Below are 18,522 nucleotides of genomic sequence, written 5' to 3'. Positions count from 1 at the left end.
TCTGTAATAAAGATGCCAGATATAAAAATGACTGTGAGCAAAACAATCCACCATTAATCCATTCATGCTAACTTGTTTTGAGGCATCACATAGGAGATTTCCTGCATCTAATAAAATATGTTACAACAAAATCAGTTGGCATTTCTCTGAGTAAAGTTTATAAAATGGTAGTGATTGAATAAAAGAAACACATAGGTTTGCCCTTCCTACCACTTCAAGTGGAAGGAGGATCTCTTCTTGATTAAACAAAAAGTCTCCTGGTAAATCCTTCCTATCTACTTTTCACTAATCTTCCTCAACTGTACAATATAGGACAAGGCTAGTGACTCGCCCCATATGCATGGAAGAGCTGAAAGTGTACAAGCAAGGCATGATGCTTTTGGAGGGGCACAAAGCATAGTTTATATCTCTGCCATGTGTTCCTGCTTCATCTTGGACGAGCTCTTCATGTTATGCTTGCATGACATTTTAATGCAGGCATAAAACATATACATTCCTATGGAATACGCCTTGAAGTAGCACCTGCTGAAGAGACAGCCATGGCCTTCAGTCCTCAATAGGACTCTCAGAAGAGAGCAACACAACTCTGAGCAAAATGCATATAATGCATAATTGCCCAGATAAAGTCCACTGCACTACATCAAATGTTTTCTCGGGATCTATGAAAGTACGTACAAGAGAGGAGTTCATCTTTGCAAATTAACACTACCAAGAGTAGAGCGACCAGGTGTAAAACCAGGCTGATCCCCTGCAATGGCGAAGGGGACTGTCTGAGCTACTTGCAATAACTGTGGTAGATACTTTATTGTTCATGTGTGATAGTGACATAGGTCCTAAGGAGAGACCAGCTTAAGATATTTTCCCTTTTTCGGAAAAACGCTATTTACACTGGTAGGGTGAGGAGCAAACCTACCCATGTATATACTGTGCAACACTTTTTAACAGGGTACCTATACAGTTCCACTATCAGACTGTCTACACCTGCAGCTTTTGGAGGAGATGGGATGTATATTTATGTGCAACCTCTTTTAAGAATCCATGTACCCAAAGTCAAAGTGCCAAATGCACACCATCAAGTAGGTGATAATTGTTGGCAAAACTGTTCTATGTACAACGCTATATAAATAACACATTGTTATCATTTATAATCCCCAGTGCTGGCTTTTCAAGTTCCCTTTGAAATGACATATGGGCTGGCACCCTGCAATCTTGTGCCATTGTCGAAAATCTGTATTGTTATATATAAAAGTTCTAGTCCACTTCCATGCAGGATTGTAATCAAATAACTTGATCTTTATTGATTCCAATGTAAACACATGGATTAACTGGGGGACCACTCACACTTGTGCGCTCAATTCCTGCGATCAGTCTTTCAAATAATAGTTCTATTCCTTGATGGTTTTAACTGGAGGTGCTTCATTTAGGGGAGTAAATATGTACAGCAGGACCATCCATGAAGTTGGACCACCACAATTCGAAATACTGATCGCCAGTCAAAACTTTGAGACGGACGATCTAATACAGAGGTGGAGACTCATATGTAAAAACATCTTAAAACAACTAAATACAGATGAAAACACACTAATGACCAATCCCAACTCAAACAAAAAAAAGTTACTCCAGCAAGACTGGATAGCGACAATTGAAAAACGAGCTGAACACAAATGCATGCAAACTAGACCAATGGAAGCCAAAGGATTAAGTTGCCCAGCCAAATACCTCGAAATATTCCCATGGAAGCGCCTACGAAAACTCTATATGAAATTTAGACTGAATTTGTTTCCAACAAAAGAGATCAAAAGGCTAAGACATGAAATTGGAAGTGATGATCTAAAATGCAGATTTTGCAAAAATGCGGACGAGACATTGAAACATCTGGTACTTGACTGCTTGGGTCTGAGTGATTTAAGAACAAAATACCTGGGAGCCGAATTTGATCAATTAACGAGTCGGGAGGATTGGTGGTTCACATTGCACAGTAGTGATCGCCAACGCATAATAATAGTGTTAGCTCGATATCTTGAATAACTGAATGAGAAACTTCATGGAGCAGAGGTAGCTCTAGCTGATGAATGTAATAATATATGAAAAAGAACAAAAGCAAAAGAAGAAAAGACTGAAGGAAATAAAAGGAATAGAAACATAAATGGAACTGAAAGGACAAGGACTAGCTAAATTCCAAATGTGTAACATTGCATTTTGAGTTATTGTATACCTTTTTTTCTGTACTTTTTTCTCGTTTTTAAAAACGTTTGTAACAAACTATAATAATAGAAAAACAATTATACATTTTAAAAAAAGAATAACTATGTGAAAAGTAAGTCTCTCATTTTGGGTGCATTCATGTGCAATCTTATTCAGCCATTGCATACAGACATAGTGATCAACATTGCATACAGATATAGTGATCAACAGCCAACAATAACCTCTTGGTGCACGTGCCTCTTGTTTCGGCAAACTACAGCTTCCTCTAGGCTAGTTACACAATATCTGGCTATTTACCAAGATAATTCATAACATTTGGTTGTGATATCCTATGTTTGGTTACAGCTTTGTTATAACATACAGTAATTCATTACATTGAATGCTTAGAAATTTAGATTACAGTACAATCCGTAAACCATAGTCTTGTAAATGAACATTCAGGTACCAGAGTTTTTCATAGTGCCACTCCAGCCCCATGTGGGATAGAAAGAAGAATAATTCTTATGTATTCTTGCGAGCAAAGTTCATAGTTGCGCTTGCGGAGTGCTCTGAGTGGCTATTAGTAATGTTCGCTATTTTCTTCAACAGGTGGGCGGGCATTTGTAGGCCCCATGGAATTAGGTAAGTTTTTGTTTCATATTATCTTAATCAGTGATGTGAGTACACAGTAACGTCTCCAAGATTTGTTCACTAGTGATATGCTTCCAAATAATAAGATAATGTTCTTTCTGCAGTCAATGAATATTCAATTTGTAATATTGATTGAGGTCTTCTGGCTTACTTTCTTCCTCGCCCATATTACATAAGAAATAAAATCCCACAGAAATGCTTTCTGATCATCCTACATCACAGACTAGCCTATGATGCCTTAAGGCCATGAAAAAACTCCCTGGGAGCTTTAAATGTCACTAATGAGACATACAAAAGCCTGCATGCATTTCTAACTTTAAACTTGAAGTTGAGTGATCAGGCAAATGGATTCCCTTATGTTGGCAACATATCTCTTTGACTCATTCTCTGCTCAGCAAGGATATGTCAGTATGCAAATAATATTCATCAGATGCTAATTGACATGAACACTCACACTCATTGTGTGCATCAGAACTCATCTATCTGATGCTCACATGATGTATTATCAACAGACTTCAAAATCTGGGGCTTATTTATTTATTTATCTATTGGGCATTTGTAAGGCACTTATCCAACAAGTCAATTGTGTTTCAAAGTGCCCACGGGGCAACAGGCAGAGAACATGGGAGAACATTAGACATAACACTGTAATATAGAGGCAAACATACTAGGCCTTGTGAGCATTCAGAATGGGCAAGTGCAGAGAGAGAAAGAAGGGGTTGGGTAGCAGGGGTAAGTGCTAGGTATATCAGGTGGGATGTGCTGGGAAGTGAGAAGGTGTACGTGACTAGGTGGAGTGGTATACCACCAATAAACAGGTAAGTGCAAACCTGTGGTGGAACAGGCTGGAGGGTGCCAACGCAAAGTGCTGGGAGAGGCAGAGGCTGTAGGCGATTGGGTGTGGGAGGCCAGGACCCAAGAGGACACATAAGGGCCCTGGTCACCAATCTCAGCAGCTGTGAGGTTTAGTAAAGGTCAGAGGTAGGAAAGGAGGAAGTGAAATGGAAAGTCTTGAGGAGCTTCAGGAATTTGAGGAGATCCAGCTCAAGGCGAAGAGGAAGGGGGAGGCTGCTCCATAGAAGAGAGCCTGCTGAGGAAAGAGATTGGCCTCCAGCGTGCTGTTTAGCAAAGCATTTAACACACAGAGGGTTGGTGCTGGAGGAACGTAAAGACCTGGAGGGAGAGTACGTAGAAAGAGCAAGTTGCAGATAGCGTGGTCCCGGTCCCCAGATAGCCTTGTGGATGATGCAGAGGGATCCCTGAATTTGATCCTTGCAGCCAGTGGAGAGTTTTAGCGCTGGAGAGATGCATTCCCTGTCCTTGAGGCTGACGATAACTCTTGCAGCCATACCCTGGATTAGCGGGAGTTGTCTAGAGAGGAAGAGGGTAGATTAAGGAAAAGGCTATTTCAGTAGTCTAGCTTAGAGAGAACCAACGCTCTAGAGACTTGGAGCTTCTGGGGGAAAGTGAGAAAAGGAAGAATTCCTTTGAGGGGGAGGAGTTGAAAATGGGACTTCTTGGCAACGTCCTAAATATGAAGGATGAAGGAGAGAGAGGAGTTGAAGATGACTCCAAGGTTTCTGGCTTCAGATAAAGGAGAAGGGGGAGATCCCATAGAAGATGGCCAGAGTTATGGAGACAAAGAGGGAGCAGGTGTTCCAATAGGAAGGATCTCAGTCTTGCTGGTATTTGCGGCTGAGATCGTTGGAAGTACACCAGGACTGATGGCAGATAGACACTCAGGAATCATAAATGAAGTGAGAAGAGGATCAGAGGGAAGTTTGAAGAAGAGTTGTGTGTCATCTGCATAATACTGGGAGTTTGGGGAGAATGTGGAAATGATGTGTGCAAACGGGGCAAGATAGTTGTTAAAAGCAAAGGAGAAATTTTGGAGCCCTGGGGGACACTGCAGGTTGAGATAGAGTCGGGGTAGGAAAAATACCCCAGAATGACCTGGGACCGATGGTCAACGAGGAAGGAGGTCAACCAGTGCAGTGCACGCTCCGAGATTCCTAGGGTATCGTGGAGCCGTTTTATGAGGATGGAGTGGTTGCCAATATCAAATGCAGAGGTGAGATCAAGTAGAACGAGATCAACTGGAGAGTTGGAATCAAAAGATGCATGTAGCTTCTCACAGGTGTTCAGAAGACCAGTTTCCATGCCTCCGGATGCTAGGAATGCAGATTGATGATTGTGGAGGCAACCAACAAGCTCAATGTGCTGGGTCAGTTTTCAACTGCATGGTGCATCCTATTTTTAACACCAAAGCCATCCTTAAGATCCCTCAAATAATGGAGGGGCGGACCCAGACAGCAGCAGTGAAAGCTTTAGTATATCAGAAAGATCATCCTCACTTGAAAGACATACAGTACCTAAAACAGACCTATAATCATTACATCTATACAAAGCAAGAGGGAATCAACCTTTCCAAGATGGTTATGCATCAGGCAATTTGATTCCATGGACACAGTATCAGAAGCATCACACCACACCATAAAGTCAAAATAAATATAATTTGATATGCTGCACATGGTATGGTATGAAGCTAATGTCTCATAAACCCCTAGTTGATTCAACAGATTCTTCTGACATATTACCAAGGGGTTCTCCTGAATACCTGCTGCATTACAATTCTGTTTAATCATGTTGTTGAATGCATGCATGCTGAGACAGGTTATATTCCTAGTCTGCATTGTAAGATTAGACAATGTTAAGAGTACATTGAGACTCTTAGTTATTGTATAATTTGAAGTCTAATGACTTGCCATCATTGCATGTATATTTCCAAAACACATCAGATTCGTAACACCACACCCTACCCAAACCCCCAAACTCACCAACAACTACCCATGCCCACGCACAACCAATAAAGAAAGAGACACTGTGCAAAAGGAAACACAGTGAGTGGAACATTACTGTTTCCAAATGTTCTAAAATAGTACATTTGGAATATGAATAAGTCATCAACTTGTCAAGTGAGGAGGAAAGGATACTAGGAAAAGAAGGCCAATAAAATAAGAATAGAGATGTTGTGGGATGTTCTGACCCACTAGGCTCTGCCCTGCAACATCACTGTGTGCTGCTTTCATCAAAAACAACAGAATGGCTGCCGAAAAGCCCTATGCACGCTAAAAATCTCTGAGAAGTGCGCAGGGAAACCAGAAAAAATAGGCTGCCAAATCTATTTTGCCTGTGTCAGTGGTGAAACAGGAGACCACACTGCCAAAACCTGTCATTGGGCTGGCCACAGAGTGAAATGGAACTACCTGAAAAGGCAGTGCTTCATTGCCAGGAAAACCCAGAAGTGCCATAAAATCCGTTTTCCTTGGCTGTTGAAATTGCTAAATAATGGTTTCCAAACACCAGAAAAGATCCAACATCCTTGTTGGGTGTTAACCATCACCTTATTTAAGGAATTCCCATAAGCACAATGTCAGGAGAAGCACATTTCATCACAAGAAAATCCACATTCAAAAAGGTGCTTGCCTGGGAAAATATGTCAGATATGGGCGCAGTACTGCCGCCTGCCTGTGTCAATGCTGTCATTTACTTATACTGGCAGTTGAAAACTTGTGTCTTAAAATCAAATTGTGGAAAAGAAGATCCTTGCCATCAAAAGCAATATAGGTTGCTACTATGCAATCTCTATGTTTTAAAAAGACGCATTAAGAGATCAGTGTGTATATTTGTTAAAAATGTAAAGTTTATTTAGAAAAGACAATTTTAAACAAAGTGTTTTAAAAGTGAACTGATGCCAGCCACACTGACTTCAAAAGCACATTCCACAGTTTTCCCCAAACAAAGGGTGCCTACCTTTTGCTCTCTGCCCAGTAACTATCATTTAGATGCTAATGAAAGGAGGAGGGGATTTTGCGCTGCTTCTCTGGGAGAGAGACAATAGGCTTCCTGGACTGAAAGGGAATGCAAATTCGGGTGTCAACAGAAACTAACTGCCAGCAGGAAGAGGCCAGTAGTGCTCTGGACCCAGCCAAACCTTGGGAGCGGGAACAGACAGATATGTGTATCTTAAACCACAAGGGAATATCTTTGTGAAAAAGACTCATAGAGAACTGTGCAAAATTTGGAAAAATCTGTAAATTATGGGTTGTTAACATGAAAATTCTGCTCACAGTTTGAAACTACTCTGGACTCTGTGCGATGTTCAGAAACAGGACTACCGAAATGTTGAAGTTGTAGCAATTGTGATAATGCTAGAAATATGAAACTTCACAGGATTATGCCCAGATTTCATGCGCATATATGTAGAAAAATGTGTACAGATCTGACACTGGGTAACCAACCAAAAGCGTGAAAAACTGTCAAATTTGAACCGAATCTCTCACTAAGATGGGACTCACGGATACTTGCTCTACTAAATCTGTGATGTGAATATGTATTGCTAGCAAGTTGGTGATATTGTAAATATGATTTATGTGAAAAATAGATATACTGTACAGAAACAAAGGGAGGTACTCCCTGGATTGTAAAATACTGCATCATCATGAAACCATGTGTTCCTTCTCAAATCAGAAGAGAGGACAGACTCTAACCAATAAGATTCCTAGAGGGTGTGCTTAGTATAATTCAGTCTACCCACCCCTTTGGGAAATACATAAATAGGGACAGTTTAGGACCTAGACACACAGATTCGCCCATCAACTGACTTACTGGCAAAGCACTCTGCAGGAGAACCCAGATCCAAGACTCCAGAACTTTGAAAGCAGAGAGGCCCAATTCCAAAGCTGAACCCTTCTCAGCTTGGCCTTTAAAATCCTACGACCTGATTTTACCCCAGACTTTTAAGCGGCACAACGGAAAAGAACAGCCTGGCTGTGCTGTTTCTGCTTACTTGCCAATAACTCTTGCTAGAACCCAGAGATCCAAACCAGTAGAGCAGAGCGGTAACCAGATACCTGAAACCCAGAACCAACCCATCAGATCCAGTCCAGAAGCCGTGCAGTGTCCAGAGGGCCGTGCTGAGGCCAGAATCTGGGTGCCCTGAATCCTGTGTGGTGGGCTAGCAGAATTCCAGTCCAGAACCCTTTGACCAGATCCTGACGGGCCTATTCCAAACAGTAGTTGTGAGTATCTATAGCATAGAATTGTCCATAGCCAGTATCTTATCCTTGAGTAATCCTATCCAACCCATTCTATCATATCCAGAACTGCATTGTAGAATCTCTTTTGTTTTCATGAATCTTTCCCTCATCCATATAGTCTGTTGTTGATAATAGTAGTGATAATATCATCTTTGCGCTAATATATTTGCTGAGGAAAGACAAGTGTCTCGGCGGGCAAAAGTCAGAACAGAGGCGCTGCTGATCTGGTGGCTGTCCCGTTGGGTATCTTGTATCTTCATAGACGCCCTAGTGTAAAGAAAATCCTGTTTGGAATTCCAAAGCACATCTTTCATTTGTAAATGTTGTCAAATTGAAGCTAACATCCCCAGCTTTCGAACAAATTTAAAACCGCATTCCAACTCCTTTTCATTTTGCTGCAATCAAGTTTCTCTCGCGCTGAAAAGTTTGGCACAAATTTGCGTTTGGCTCAATTTCATCACGTGTAAAATAGCTATTCTTTGCAATTGACCTCATAATTCAGTTTTCAATCTGCTAGTTATTCAATAATCAGTGCTAGTGTTTACCTGAAACTATACAAAGTGGCTCCCACTAGTTTTGAATCCAATTTCGAGAATTAAATACATTTTTCAGTGCTGTTCCCATTTATTCAAAACCACATTCAAAAGCATTTGACCTGTTTGAAATCATTCCTGTTTCTCTCTATGCTTGCTGGGGGGAATTGGGATTGAACTGTATTTGTTGAGTGTGTATTTCCTGAAACCTGTGTTCTCTCCTTCCATCTCTATATTGCATATTGGGTGGGGGGGAATTAAGTAGTGTGCGGGGGAAAGAGTGACATTGCATTTGACTAAACCCACACAAAGTTTTATTCTGTGCTGCATGATTTTTCTTTCTTATCCATACTCCTTCTGATTAAAGAGATTGTTGATTGTAACATCACCCATTGGTGATTATTGTATAAATATTACATTGTGTGATATATATATATTGTTCAAATCCATAAAATAAATCTTTTAACTTTGCAAAACAACCTGTTTCTTGGTTCAGTGAGACCGGGGAGGGGAGTCAAAGAGAGGGGCGTGATATAAGGGTACATCATTCAGAAATAAAAGAATTTGTAGACAAAAATATATAATTAAGGGTCCAACTGTGCATCACACGTTAGGCATTGACTTAGGTTTAGTGCCGGGTTGAAATCACTTACAGTGTTTACATGATGAACAACACTGCCCTGATAGTTAGAATGCATACATTAGCTAGCAGTGATATACAGAGTAGGAAAAGAGTCCTGGGGGTCGTGGATGCTACAGGAGACCTTATGAGTTCCTTCAGAATAGATGGGTTCCTATTAAGGGCTATTTTAAAGCCCTGAATAGAGTTGATGTTTTAACAACCACTGAGAAGAGAATCCTAAAGGCAGAGAATAATGAGTGATATGAAAGGGAAGTAGAAAGTGCTGAAATGTTGAGGATTGGAAGGGAACATCTTACTTGGACTGCAGTAGGATTTATAGTTAGATCATATGAGGGTCAGCTTGTCAATTGACTTATAAAAAGTAGACAGAGCCTACAGAGAGACCAGTGCTGAACACATAACAAGCCTGTGCTGATACGATAGGCCCAGGAGGAGTAAGAGTGAAGAAGATTAAAGAGTGCACAGGTAGAAAAGTTAAGTACTTTGAAGAGAGGGGAAAAAGTAAAGGGGCTGTCTCATGAAAAGGCTAGAGACGGACTCAAATCTATTGAGGACCAGGGTGGATATAAGATTTCTCGCAGCATGAAAGGTAAGTTAAGGGTGAATGCTGCTTATGTTAAGTAGATCACACCTGGGTATCTTAGCTGTGGAGGTGATACATTGGACTCTTTCTGGTTAAAATACCATTCTGTTAGTTATTCATTTTAAAAACACTTTGCAAACAATTCCTTTTCATAGGTTAAGGCAAGTTGGCATCTTTGCAGGACTCATGTTTCAGGTTAAGATGGGCTGCTCACTGTTCAGTACCCCGTATTATTTGAATGTCTAATATCATTGTCAATATCATTGAAAGGCTGTCATTGGAGGCAAAGGGCATGGAGGTATTCAAGGACACCCAAGGAAAGATAGGAGGAAGATCTCAATTTTCAGTTTTAAGAGGTCTTGGATCAGTTAAATAAAGCCCACTGCCACTAATCCATGTGCTACAGACATTAGATATTTTACCAAGACATTAACATAGTAGAATTTGGTAAATATTTAAGACTACCAGAACTATGCCAGGAAAATACATGTCATCATACTCTAAGTGTTAACAAATTCACTAAGAGACACTGCCTGCCCTGTTACACACTGTACCAATCAGGAGGCATATCTACTTATTCAGTCTCGTGTTTCATCCTTTCTCAGGCTGGGTCATCTCTGATATGGCCAGTAATTAAATGACCAGGGAGGGAAAACTGGGACATTGATATTGCACAGGGTTATCTTTGTACTCTCCTAGTGCTGTGTATCATTAGATACCATATTCTTTCTTTTCAAGACTATCTAAGTGGGGTTTCCCATCGACCCAATCACTGATATTCAACAGCAACTTTTGGCAGCTCCTGCTTGAGTGAAATGAGCTCTCCAAAATGACCTTTGGTATCTTCCATCAGTATTTCTAAGTCTCAACCATGCCTGAATTTGTCTTCAAAGGACTAATGAGGAATACATAATCTGCAGCCAAGGGAGCCACTAAATGGTCCAATCTTGATCAAGCCAATCTGCTAAAAGTGTTTAACAACTAGAAAGAAAAATGGAGATGAAGAATAATATACATGTGATGTGCTATCCTACAGTGATTATAAGTAAAAAAAAGCAATGTTCTACCTCTACCCACATTAATGGGCAGGAAACAAAAATGGTGAATTTTTTCGTGGTCTCCAAAGAGGTGCCATATTAAGAGTTCCATTAAGAAGTTCCTCTCTTAACCTTGAAATAGAAGTACTGGGTTGAACTGAAACAAACCTATATTTTATAGCAGAGAGATCATTATGAAATAATCAAAAGTAACCTTCGAACAACAACGTGGACACTGTCCATTATTTGTCATAAAGGTATGCTCAAGAAATGTTTAAATCCTTTTAAACTCTGAACATTCTTTTTAAACTTCTTATTATTTGCATGTTTTCATCAATACAACGGCACATCACGTTCCAACAGTCAACTAAAAGAAAAAGAAGGCAACTTCAGAAGGGAGAAAACAACAGAGTACAGCAATCCAAATTCTTGGAGCACAGACAATTACGACATAGCTTCTTAAGTGTAATATCGTGGGTAAACCCATACGCTTGTTCACATTCTTATTACATTTTCCCTAGCCTTGCATAGTCTAGCTTACCAAAGTTTCATATAGTTGGGGGTGAGGACCTCCGAGACTGAGCAATCAAATAATGTATGTTTGGCCCCCATATGTCACTGGATCTAGCCTGGGGATGTGTTAATCTGCCGTATTCTGCCTCCATGTCATTGCAATATTGGATGTCTTTATGCCACTGATCAGGTTTTGGCGATCGGGTTCCTACCCCAGAGCATTGCCACACGTCTCTTTGCAAGGATCAATAGCAGCCCCACCAGTTATTTCATGCCCGAGGTATGGGTCTAGAGTCTCCCAGCAGTGCTGACATTGGGCTCAGATCAAGCCTTTCACCTGTAATCTCCCCAATACTCCAAAAAAAACCTCGCAGAAGGACAGAATCGTTGGACATCCCCAAACCCATATGTAGGAAATCAGCTGGTGTGTCCCCGCATCAAACACAGTTCTCTGAAACCTCTGGGTTAAATTCATGCAAGGCAGAGGGTGTGTGGTAAAACTGGTCCAAGTATTTGAATGTGAATTAGTTTGTACCTGGTGTTTAGTGCCAGCCTTTTTGTTCCTTCACAGGAATATCCCCACTTTTCATCTGAGATTTTTCTTCCTAGGGTGATTTCCCACCTTTCTCTACACCTGTTTGTATTTTGGTCTTGAGGCATAAATTGTACATGGTAGAGACCACTCTGCAATTCCGGTCGGCCTGGAGCATCTTGTCTAATATCAGAGCCGCCTCGGGCTACCCCGGGAAGGTAAGAAATCTCTGTTTCAGGGAATTTCTCAATCTAAAATATTGAAACATGTCTAGGGATTTAAGTACTCCCCTGCCCCTGAATTCCTCCAGTGTTATAAATGTTTTGTCTGGAAAGAGGTCACCATAAACAGGACACACCCATCTTGTTCATAAGGGTGATGTAGCTCCTTTTGCTAGTCAGAGGGATTCCTGGTATGTGTACTACTGGCAGGGTTTGGGAGTAGATAACCTCACCCTTGGGCTTATGTTTAATTCGAGTCCATGCCCTGCAGGTCAAGTCTACCATGTTATTTGCCTGGTTAACTCTGTCTGGCACCATCAGAATAATCAATCTTAAGAGAAATGGTGACACCAGTGCCATTTCCACCTCTACATACCGCATGTCTATCTTGTCCTCGTACCAATATAGAAGGAATACTGCCTGGGCTACCTCAAGGTATGTTTCAAAATCTGGAAGTGCCAGGCCCCCTCCCTATTGGAGCAATTAATTTATCCCAAGATATCCTGGGTAGCTTCCCGGTCCAGATGAACCACAGGATTACCGACCTTAATTCCCGGAAATATTCTCCAGGCGCCTTTAATGGGACGTTTGGAAAGACATATAGAAACTGAGGTAGTAGTACCATCTTGACTAATGAGATTCTTTTGAGTTCTGGCTGAATAGCAGAAACTTTGATGACTCTCGGATTGCTAAACATTGAACGCAGAATAGGTTTCAAAGCCAACTCCTTCCCACTTTGTAATATTAAAACAGGGTTGCTTTGTGAGCTTTAGGTGATCATTTCAATTGCACTGTTTCAATAAGATTTACTACAGACCAACAATATACCCTTATGACATGGTGGAGAAGACTACTCAAGAATAACGTGATTTTTACCAAAGGTGGAACCTCTACATCTTCAGAGTATTTAGTGAATTTATGAATGAATCTTAAGGAACTTACTCGTTTTTTCAGACAAGGGTCGCAATTACTCCATGGTGACCACGTGGACAGCACGCAGTCTATGGGTTGTGGTGGTTCCCATACAGATCGTGCCCACCTCTTCTTTGCAGGACTGGAATTAACTGAATTCAGCTGGAGGCCAGATCCACTTGCAGAACAGAAAATCAGAAAAGAAGAAAGGAATAAGAACAGAAGTAAACATCAGGCCTATGAATGTATCTTGGGTTTACAAGTGGTTGATTCTAAAAGATTCGATTTGACATATCCGTGCACACGTCAGCGAAGGGTGTGCTTTTGCACTGCATGAGATGGTGCAACGTTTGATTCAATGAAGCCTATCATTAAGCATGAAATGACGGAAGTCGTTCTTGATTGAGTTTCCATCTTGCAATGGTGCTGCATAAAACGGACACACAATTAGGCAAGCCAGCTGCAACTGTAGAATGCATAATCAGTCCGTGTAGATTATTGGGATCATTATATTAGAGGTAGATGATGAAACTGGGAGGAGAATGATCTGGCATACAGTGGTCAGGTGATTCCATGCCATGTCACCCTGAGACCACATATACAATCCCGGGCATTGATTTAATAAATGATTGCTTTTAGCCCCATTTGACTTAAATGAAACGAACCAATATTACATCTCCAAGATTGTGCTAATTTGGCAAATGTCCTGGGCTGGAAGAATTGGACGTGCCATGGGGGCATCACCTATTAGCCAAAACTATGTTGTTTTACTCTGTGGTTCTATAGGCCAATCCTAACCCGCAACATAGCCTGGCGCATTTGAATCTCCCATGAGTCAAAACTGTGCAGCCACGCCAGGTGTTGCTAGAGCACCACGCATATGTGAAAACCAGTGGTGTAGTTATACTACGTATGAGCCGTAACAATGTAGCTACACTAGGAGTTTCCCAAGCACCACTTATGGGCCAAAACTATGGATTCAACTCTAAGCGCCTCAGGGTATTTTCCTACTCCACAATGGGGATACATCACAATCCATCAGCCAAAAACGGACTAACGTACACAACAAAGACATGTAAACACACCCCATTAATGTAACACTGTCACAGACAAGACCGCTCAAACTCCACCCACCTCAAACCCTGCATCGATCCACCATCCTACCTCAATATCTGTGGAACTTTTTGTCCTTGTGTGAACAGGGCTCTTGCGTTACAAATTACACTTCTCACTGTATTGATGAAATGCTATCAGTTGTTTGCAGATCTGGTGTTTCTCTCTTTTTGTCCATGGTTGTTTGTGATGCCGTGATGGTATTGCGTCCGTTTGCCGACACTCATTTTTCCGATGGGTGTTTTGCCACAGGAGTTTTGCCGAAAATGTCCAGCGAAATTTTTTGGTGGGGTGGGAAAGGGTAAATAAAGGGTTGGTGAGGAAAGAGACTTTTTTTTTATTCCATTACGGGGGTTGCCTGGGGAACCCTCCACCAAGACTAATGTTAAAAATTTCGATTACATTTTTTGGCAAAACACCTGTCAGAAAAAAGGGGGTCGGCGAAATGGCATGGAACCGTTTGTTATACTTTAGCGTTAACTGACCAGCCGCAAATACAATTATAAGAGTGCTTAATACAGCACTTTATGCTGGATTCCGAGTATACTGTGTTACGTTTTGTTGATTTATAGCGCGCAGCCCTACCGCCCGAGGGCAGTCTCCAGGCGCTCATGTGAAAGTATTACCCAATGTAATAGCACTCTGTTGGTCGCCCTTGGTAATGTGAAGTACCAGGCCACATCCACCGGGGCTGTAACTTGAAAGGGCATGCTTGCTGAATGTGAGAGGCGAGTGCTGAGAGGTCTTAAGCCCCCAATAGATTGAAAGTGCATTGGTTTGGTGGTCACTCATTTCCCAGGTGCTTGCTATCCCTTCAAACCTGGTATACACTTATGAGGAGGTCTCTACATCTACCTCGAACAAATCACTCTGGCAAATGCTGCTCTAATGGTGAAGGGACTTGAGCAGCTGTGGGATCATAACATTTATTTTATAGTTTGTCCATATCGGACCCAAGTACTCAAAGGCTCTCTGTTACATTAAATGAATTATTTGCTCTGATTTAAATTGTGTTTGCTGAAAGAGAAAATACTGTGTCTTCTTTTTCTGCAGAATTTTTAAATAAATAATCTATTACAAAATGACAGTGCATACACCGCTACTCCGACCCCTTTCTCCTGACCTCTTAAATCGTGCAAAAGTAGCAGGCTGCAGCCGAGGCTGCGATTCATCGTTCGGTTTGAAAATAAAACGATAGACTTTCCAAGTGAACGGTGTTCCAAACATTTTTTGGATTGCATATATAATCTTAGCTGCAATCTGTTATCTCTAGATTTATTGCAATTGCTGCTGTCTGTGTGGCTTATTTTTTCGCCGACATCAAAGTCAATATTAACATGAGTTTAAATCAAATTAGAGCGGATCCAGCCCTTCCTCGTTCCCAGGACAATACATTAAATACCATTGCGATGGATAATGATATCTCCTACTAACAGGTGCCCACAAAGACATTATCATGCTTAGTAACGCATATTACAGGAGGTCTTTAACCAACAGCATACGATTCAGCGCAAGTTAGATAGATCTGGAGTTGCCCATGTCAGGTAGGAGTACCTGAGCCAGCGCCATTTTGTTTCTGGGACCTGTATGTCATGCGGCCTGTAGTGCTGTATTTGTAACAGGAAAAGGAAAACCACAAGCCCCAGAATGCAAATATGAAGAGCAGGACTGGATGAGCGTGTCTTTGATGACCTGGGGCTCCACATTCACAGACATTACACTCTTAAAGTAAATCCCAGAACTGACCAATTTAGAACGGATTTATTTTTCTGTTTGAATCTTTTTAAAAGCATGTAATCTGTGCCATTGGTGGCCCATAATGTGTTATTAATATTGCCGAGGCCCCTCCCGAGGCTACCCTTCTCTCAAAGCCAAGAAGCTTAGCTGGAGGAGGAGGCCATTTCTACAGGCGTGGTTTGGCAATAGTTTAAAGACCTAAGATGTGACATTCAATCCTCACCCCTGGTTTCACAATTTATATTAGTGTTTAAACAACTTTGCGATTTTCAGTTAAATAGTCTGAGTAATTGACTTGTAAGTGTTATTCAAATTATTCGTACCATAGACAGCATTTTAAAAAAAAACACACACACACACATTATTAGACAAAATGAAATATCAAAAGGCACTGAACATGTCCAAAAACGCAAACTGACACTCGGTGACTACCCTACATTTGCTAAACGAATGATCTACTAGAAATTCTGTACTTTAAATTCGTTTTTTACAAAGTGGCAATTTAGGCCGACCCCACACTGGAAGAGGGCTGTCAGAGACGGGCCATACATAGGCTTCTCGAAAAAAACTATTAAAACATACATCACCTCCCTATAAGCAGAGCTATTGATGCAAACCACATGGGCAACAACATCTGTGTCCCAAGTTATGTAATGTATAGTGCCCTTGTATAGCGCACTCCTGCCCTTTTTGCTGGCCTCGCAGCGCGCATGCATAGACCAGCCCCAGCTAATGTTCAAGCTGGAGGCCCTCCAGGACGCTAGCGGGTATATACAAATACGGGCTGTTTTACCAAGAGCATCGTCAATTCTAGTGACAGGCGTACCAGTTTAAGAAGGAAATCCTGATCTCTCTAGGGTGCTGCAGTGTGTTATTCAAACCCTATACATTATACATCTGATATTGTATTAAATAAATCGGAACCAAGCGTGATTTGTCCTCATAAATTAAAACCCCACGTTTATACTCTCGTTATTTGGCTCATGCTAAAAAAACACAGATTTCAATTAAAAGGTAATGTTTTCCGTCTACATACCCCCTCCGCCCTATGCCTTGCTGCACTTGCTCGTTCTGAATTACTCACAAGGCATAGTGGCATCGTCCTCCCTTTTTTTCCCACGTTTGCCCTGTGGGCGCTTTGAAACAGTATGTACTTGCTGTCCAATAAATAAATAAATAAATACCTGCTAAAAGCAGCGCTGGTTAAGCCGAGTATTAGGCAGACAGTACGCATTCTCCCTTTGCAAGATCTACCGAGGCTGCGGCAATGCAGCGAAGCAGTCTCCAAAAAGCTGCCCCGGTTGAGAGCAGTGGAAGCGCTTTCTGTCGCTTCACAAGAGTTAAGCACTTAAGTACACATTGCACTAAAGAACAGATCAGCTCACGGTGCACGGAGCCGCCTAGTGGACGGCTAGAATTGGGCCATGCGAGAAAGCTCCCTTTAGGAACCCGCATACAAAGTAACATTACTAACGTATGTTCCATCATTTGCATTTAAAAAAACAACAACATTTGTACAGATGCCATTGGTCTTAATATCACGAGAAATGATATGGTCCCTTTTGGACATCATTAAAGAAAACCAATGTACAGAGGGCTATTTAGTCACGGTGGTGGGGTGGGGTTCTAGCAATTGGAACACTACTGTATTGTGTTTGCATATCCTTGTAGTGACTCGAAAATGTTCATTGTGATAACTTCTATAGGGTCACCATTATAGGAATGACCCTCGTAAACGAGAGGTGCTCATCTTGTCACCATTGATGCATATTGCTACAAGAAGTGCAGGGGAGAGGAAGGGGTGGAGGTGCAGCCGGTGCAACAGTGCCCTGGGTTAAGTGCAAGGAAGGCAGGCCCTCCAAGGGGTACAAGCCCCGGAAGTGCAAGAAAGTCAAGGTGGCAGTACAGGGGGGCAGGGAGGCAAGTGCTTAGGGCGCTGTATGGGGTGGGGAGGAGCAGGTGTCCTATATGACTCAGGGAAGCACCAGTCAGCCAGTCAACGTAGAGTATACAGTGTTTTAGCCAAAGTTCTGTTCATCGAACATTTGCATATAGAATTATGATAATCCAGTTGAAGATGGAAGTAACTTTACGGCCATGGAAGAAGGAAAGGCTGAGCTAGACTAGCTGGGGTTCACACCTGTGGCCTACAGATTAGAAACAGACATCGGCAGCAGGGAGAACCTATAGTATTGAGCTATCATTCTGGCTGGCTTATCAGGAGATATGATGGCAAAGGACATTGGCCTTCATTACAACTTTGCCAGTACATACCGTACATACCGTACAATACCATTTACCAGCACTTTTACTGGTCCTGCAAAGTATGAGTTTTCCTAGCAGCATGGGTGTAAGGCAAAGGGGGTGGGCGACGCAACAATGTCGCAAATGCATGCCCGCAGATGAGCCTGCACATGCAGGAACAACTAGCGCAACCCTGAATTCACAACTAGCGCAACCCTGAATTCACAGGCCACAACACATAGGCGTATCACATGACTGGAGATGTAGCAGTCACTGACAAAGCCATTTCAAACCCAAAAGGATATCCACATACAATGCACTACAGGTACAAGAATGCAACTCCCCACTGACCAGTGCAATATGCATGCAAGGACTCTCACCTGAAACAGTGTAGTACAAAGAGATATAGGACATGCATGCACAGACTGACCATTGAGGTTCCACCGTCACAGACAACAACACTTCTGAGCATCATTGATCACACCTGTGTCCTTACCCCTTGTAGGTGACTCTGGATACC

The 18,522-nt window shown here is 41.8% G+C and overlaps 1 protein-coding gene across 1 annotated transcript in view; it reads right to left on the bottom strand.

Annotated features, from left to right (window-relative positions):
* The window catches only part of C8B (complement C8 beta chain), a 457,407-nt gene extending 440,330 nt beyond the window's left edge, over positions 1-17,077 (bottom strand). Inside the window, exons 1-2 of the mRNA XM_069642105.1 lie at positions 16,943-17,077; positions 12,939-13,086 (exon numbers count right to left, since the gene is read on the bottom strand). Of these exons, the coding sequence (XP_069498206.1) occupies positions 12,939-13,086; positions 16,943-16,992 (198 nt within the window). The 5' untranslated portion in view covers positions 16,993-17,077. The remainder of the gene's footprint in view (positions 1-12,938; positions 13,087-16,942) is intronic.
* Positions 17,078-18,522: the final 1,445 nt, after the last annotated feature.

This window comes from Ambystoma mexicanum, chromosome 1q (assembly GCF_040938575.1).
Source record: "Ambystoma mexicanum isolate Mex_15411 chromosome 1q, UKY_AmexF1_1, whole genome shotgun sequence".
Lineage (NCBI taxonomy): Eukaryota > Metazoa > Chordata > Amphibia > Caudata > Ambystomatidae > Ambystoma > Ambystoma mexicanum.
This window is presented reverse-complemented; position numbering and strand designations above follow the sequence as displayed.